Source organism: Charadrius vociferus, unplaced genomic scaffold (assembly GCF_000708025.1).
Source record: "Charadrius vociferus isolate BGI_N301 unplaced genomic scaffold, ASM70802v2 scaffold78, whole genome shotgun sequence".
NCBI classification, from domain to species: domain Eukaryota; kingdom Metazoa; phylum Chordata; class Aves; order Charadriiformes; family Charadriidae; genus Charadrius; species Charadrius vociferus.
Genome location: NW_009649927.1, coordinates 1,935,945 through 1,942,068, shown reverse-complemented (window position 1 = coordinate 1,942,068; position 6,124 = coordinate 1,935,945). Strand labels below are relative to the sequence as shown.

Below are 6,124 nucleotides of genomic sequence, written 5' to 3'. Positions count from 1 at the left end.
TTGTAAGAACTTCAGGCACTTAATGTCTATGGGTGTTTCTATCCAGAATTTTGACATTGTTTGTAATGAAATTAGGAGAATATTTATAAACTCTGTCATCAAGTGAAATGTCTAGTAATAAAAAACCAACTGGAGTGGTTTCAAGCCATTTTGAGGTTCTTTTTGTTTTTTTTTTTTTTCAAATTACAGTAATGTATTAATGGCAGTGCCAAGATATTTCTGAAACTGAAATTTTCTATTAAGAGCTATGTAAAAATACCCTTTCTAGATTCTTGGGTTTTGATGGTCAATACTACTCTTTTTAGTACAGAGTTCTTTCCTTAATACAGATTACAAGTCTGTGATAATGATAACAGAAAAATGTGAAATTGCATATGGGTCGAGTAGATGTGATTATTAACAGAATACAGGATTAATATCAGAAACCAGTAAGATGTGTAGATTTAGTTATACATAGCAATCTAAAATACATCTGGTACAGCTATTTGTATTTAAGAACTTCATAATTTAATGCTTTATGACTTTGACTTGATTAGGTTTTTCGTTCTGTCTTTTTACAGCTGTGATATTATCCTGATAACAGTTGCTGGGATGAAACTCCTTCGCTCCTCATTCTGTAATCCTATTAATCAATTTGTTACTTTGAGCTTTACTGTAATCTTCTTCCGATTTGACTACAGAGACATTTCAGAAAATTTTTTGCTGGATTTCTTCATGATGTCCATTGTGTTTCATAAGGCAAGTTTTATAGATCCTGTCATTTATTTGTAAAATACATTTCATAGCCTTATTTATCTTCAGTGTCACTGTGCTTATCAATATATGGTAGGATTTTCTGGAAGTAATGAATGCCTATATAGACACAGATTATTGGTTCTATAGAGGAAAAAATCTGCAAGATGAAAACAAGGTTCCAGTTAAATGTCTTCTGGTTTTGTGCAATGTTTTGCATTTACTTTTTGTTCACATGTTGCTATAGAAAGTTCTGAATTGTTGTTTTCAAGAGGAGAATCCTCAATGAGTTGGAAAGAGCCTCTTGGGTCATTAGTGCAGGGCTGCCCTCCAGATCAATCGCCTGGTGTTTTTATCTAGGTTTTCTTTGAATGCCTCTAGTGTTTGACTCAACAACTTCCTTTGGGAAATTATTCCATTATCTAATCATCCTCATGATAATAAATGTTTTCCTAATGTCAGCCTTAACATTTTTCTTTTGCTATTTTCAGTCTGTTATCCTTGTGACGCCGCCCTTAACCTTAACCTCAGTGCTCCTTCCTCTCTATTACATTGTTAACTCTTGGAGTGTGCTCTAGTTGAATTTACTAAAAAAAGACCAAAAAAAACCCAACAAAAACCTTTCTGCATCAGTCAGATCCTGTCTTGATTTGCTATCTATGCTGTTTCACTGAAAGAAGCAGGTTTAACTGATACCTTGGTAAATCATGAAAGTATTGAAAACTTGCCTAAAGCTTTTACCAGTTCTTTTGTATTTTGGTTTGGTATTGAACTTATTGGTCCCTGGTTGCCATAACATATGATAGAGTTTGTCCTGGGGTAACTCTGGTGAGGTGTTTGGTTTTGTTGGTGGTGATTTTTGGGTGTTTTTTTTTTTTGTCAGGCTTGTTTGCTTGTTTGTTTTTTTTTTCTAAAATATTCCTCCTATGTGTTTGAGTATGATCTACCTATCACCATTTAATTTCTGAGAGGAGAAAGACATGGAAGTTTCAGGCTTCCTAAGGAAAGGCCCAGTTCACTGGTGTTACGTTGGGAGTTCCCAGTCATTCAGGCAAAGAGTGAAGCACAAGCTAAATGGTTTATTTCTGTGGTGCTGTATGGGAGGAGGGAAAGGGAGGAATAACAGCAACTCGGTGAGGGACCTTGGGCTCTTTCTTTTCTCTGAACTCTTGGACCACGGTCCAGCAGGAGGTTCACCTGCTTCAAGCCTTCAACCCTCGGATTTGTTCTGCTTTCTCTCTGCTGGGATGAGGAGGCAAGGATTTGGGAGGGAGGGCAGAGGAAAAGGAGCAGAAGAGATACAAAGCCCTGCTTTAAAAAGAACTCCCGCCCCATGCTCTATGATGCTAAAATAGGCTTAGAGTAATTTTTTAAGTTTCTTACCTTGGAGCAAAAGATGAGCAGTGAAAGTGATGCAGAGGTTGGTAGCATTGTGGCGGTTTTCAGTATTTGTTGCGTTAGTATGTTCCCCAGAGTAAGGGGTGCCTTTCTGTCTCCAGAGAAGATTGTCAGTGATGTGCCTCAGTGCAACTCCCATGTCTGGATAATGGCTTATTTAGTCCTAAAACTCGATCTTCAAACACTCCTTTACAGGATCAAAAGATTAGCACCCCAGAATTGAAAGTCTCACTATTCATTAATTCCTTTGAAAATGTTGACCTTGTGAGCATATCATAAAATACTGGTGTGGATTATTGCATGTTTTGGGGAGAGAGAGATATAAAGGCTTTTCAGTGTTGCTTTTTGGGAATTGCTTGGGTAGTTTGAAGCTACGATTTACAGTAGAAAGACTAGTGATAGCAATACCAATGAGGTAATGAAGGATGCATACCAAATTATGCAGAGATGTTTACTAGAATAACTACTACTCTACTAGGCTGAGAGCTTGTACTACAAGGCATGTTTTGAAAAGGTAGTTTTAGCATTGTTCTGCCATCTTTTTCATATCTGATAGTATCTGAAATTTTGCAGGTCATTAGTTCATCAAGTGGACTTGTCCTTGTTCCATTTTGAAAAATTGAAATTAAATGATTGAATTATTTATATTACAAAAGCACATGGATAGTTACACAATGATCATTAAAGCCAATCTGAAAAATAGTAATGCAGATGATAGCAATTAAGGTCCTATTAATTTCAAATCATAAAGGGCATAAGTTTTCTTTACCATAATTAACATCTGAGCTTTTATTACCTCAATATTTTGGAAATTTGGTAGGGGATGTGGTCACTTGAGGATAAAGATGATGTGTGTTTATTCCATACTATAGGCACTAAGCAAGCTGCATCCACCTCTGTTACTAAAGAGTCTTCACAGATTCTGTCTGTCTGTAGTACAGTCATTTTTATGTTTGCAACTATTTTTTAAAAGAAAAACAAAATCTGAAATAGTTTCTATTACCATCACCTTTGACTATGGAGAACTTATTACACAGTCGTGGCTGATTTCTGCTTACTCATTGAAAGTGTCAACTTGCCACCATCTGAATTAGGGAACACTAGAAGCGCTGTGCCTTAGTCACAGTGATGGTAATTTTTAAGCATGGTTACCCCACAAAAAAATATTTCCATGCTGTCAAAGCACTGTCGTAGTAAGCATTTATTTTTTTCTGCCAGGATCTGGGGATGAAGGCATCTCAATTCAACAGGCACTCGCAACTACGCTGGTGACTCTTGAAGCAGATTATGTTGAATAAAACTTTACTAATAATGTTGGGTAGAATATTTCTGAATATCTCACTGATTGTGCTTCGCTCATTTTCCCCATTGTGCTGTTGATTTAATGTAATTTAGTCAAATCAGAAGCTCCAAATGAGCATATTGCTCCCTTAACAAGTTGAGGCATGGAAGTCTGAATTGCTGCTCACAGATTTTTATCTCTACAAATAGCCAAGCCACCTACACTGGGGTAACACAGAGAACAAGAGAGGCTATTCAGTTCTATTACTGGGACTCTTTTGGGTCTTTTTGACATCATAGGACTTACTAATGTGACATGGTTAATTCACTTCTTTTTTAAAAACCATTAGCTGTTTGCATTTTGACAAGCTGTGGAATGTGAAAACTTAATGCTAAAAGTTGATTAAGCGTATGCAGAATATGCTGTTTTGTCTTTCAAATTTCCATGGGAAGGGAGCAAGATAAAGATTTAAGAAAGACTTTCATGTTTATTTTTAAGAATGATTACAGCTTTCCATTCAAGTGGAACAGAACTTCTCCGTCTTTCTTATGCTAAGACTTTCCATGTAGCCGCAGCCCAGTTTGTCTCCTTGGCTACAGCCTGGGATTCTTCTGTCCAAAACTCCAGTTGTCTGTATTCTTTAAATCAGAGCTGAGTGGCCTTTTAAAATTATATGATTGCTGGTTCAAAAATTGTGGGTGTAATGCTTTACAGGAAGTCAAACTGGATAATCAAGACAGTCTTCCCGGTCTACATGACTCCCTGTAAACTTTTCAAATAAGCCAGTTATTCTCCCTGGACTTCTTAGGAGATGGTGCCAGTGAAAAGGTTAATAAGAATGTTCATATTCATTGAAAATAGAAACCCACAAATAACTGAGAATATGTTCTTCACAGGCACAGCAAAGATAGTATATATAACAGGACTTAGGAGATTTCTTACTAGACTTCTAACAGTAGGAAACACTCTAAGACTTTTTCTGTAATAGGGTAAAAAATGTGGGAATATTAACCAGTTTGGGGGCATGGAAAGAATAAACTGTTCGGGAATGATGAAAAGATGGACCTTTCTTCCACCCTTCTGATGTCTACTGACAATACTTAACCAAAGAAAACCCAACACATGCAAAATATATATGAGAGGGAGAGCATATGAATGGTTAAGTGCGTGTCATAACTCATCTAGTCCATCTTTCTTCAGTGCCATTAAAAACAAACAAACAAGAAACCACTCAAAACTAACCAAGCAAAAAAAACCAACCAACAGAAAAAGAAAGGAAGGAGGAATGTGCCCAGCACTGCCCTGCTTTGCAGATGCGTGAGCTGCTTTTTAAGGATGTCTAGAATAATGACTGTTCAAGTCAAGAATGAACAGGTATTGTTAAGTGTGAAGTAGAAACCAGTGCAAATCATACAAACAGTGAGGATATCATTTTGGAACGGGCTGAATGTTAACAAAGATGCTCAGGGCACAGCTTGTCCCCAGCTCTGTTTCTGTGTTCTCTTAAAGATGTGGTTTTCCTTTTCAACCAGTGCTGTGGGCATGCTCTAAATCTCACTGGTGGAGACAGGTCATAGTGTCTCCCTGAACTGCTTTTGGAACCTCAAGTGGTGCTGATGTTGAGCTGAAGGAGCAAAGACGGCAAAAAAACCTTGGTAGTGTGAATGTGGATGTTTCTGACTGTAGTATGCTCTTGGCTACTACAAAAAACCTGATCGTTAGGGGTGGGGTTTTTGCCTGTCTGTTCACTACTGGGAGCAACCAGCAGCATGTTGGATATTCCTCTGTGCCAAACTGTGTAAACCAGTTCTTCCTCCAGCAACTCTTTCAACTGAGAAGTGATACCTGGCTTTGGAATATCTGTGTAGCTTCCTTTAAGCCCTGAAGAAGGAGCCTCCCCGAGCTTACACACTCATCTGTTATGCAGATCCTGACAGGAATGATAAGACCCAGTGTCATTAACCCTCTAATATATAGGACTACAACTTCTTATCTCTCTCAGTGTCTTGTATGTTACTGGCAGGCAGTTTAATGGCCTCTTAATTTGTGTGTGTGGATGAACTAATTAGCCATACTAAAATATGAAATCACCTTATATTTTCTTATAGTCAAGTCCTCTGAGGGTTCTGAATTTGTCTTCATGCATAAGGCAAAATAATCAAAGAACCAGAGCTTGTTAAATTTGCCTTCATTAACACTGAATTCATTTGCCTAAGTACTCTTACCCCTGCTGAGCTCACTTAAGAATACAATTTCCCTCTCTGATATTTTTTCTTCTTTCCCAGAATACATTTTCCAGCTAATAAGGAATCTGCATTTTTTATATTTTTATAAGAATTTTTCTCTTTTTATGTACCTCTTTCTGCCATAGTATCCAAAGTCACACATTTATGAAAGATGATCTTTGTGTCAAAGTAACTCCAGCTTAGACAGCCAGTTTGCAACAACCTGCCAGACCTGTGCCGCTCAGGCTTAACTTTCAACATCCACAGCACAATCACTTGGACAGGAAAGAAATTATGCGTGTCATCTTATTTTCCTTCATTTTATGAGAAAGCTCTACCAAGTGCATTGACCTTCTTGTGCTTTGTTGAAGTCAAGTAATTAACCTATTGGATCTTTTTATTGCCTTTGTGGCAATAAAACTCTTGGTTAGTTGGCATGTCCCATTGATTGATTTAGGTGCTACTTATAAGTAAAAAGCCTCACTCT

At 37.4% G+C, this 6,124-nt stretch overlaps 1 protein-coding gene across 1 annotated transcript in view; it reads left to right on the top strand.

Moving 5' to 3' along the window:
• PCNXL2 (pecanex-like 2 (Drosophila)) overlaps positions 1-6,124 on the top strand; it is a 155,112-nt gene that overhangs the window by 83,232 nt on the left and 65,756 nt on the right. The window contains exon 21 of the mRNA XM_009891164.1: positions 561-738. Coding sequence (XP_009889466.1) covers positions 561-738 — 178 coding nt within the window. The remainder of the gene's footprint in view (positions 1-560; positions 739-6,124) is intronic.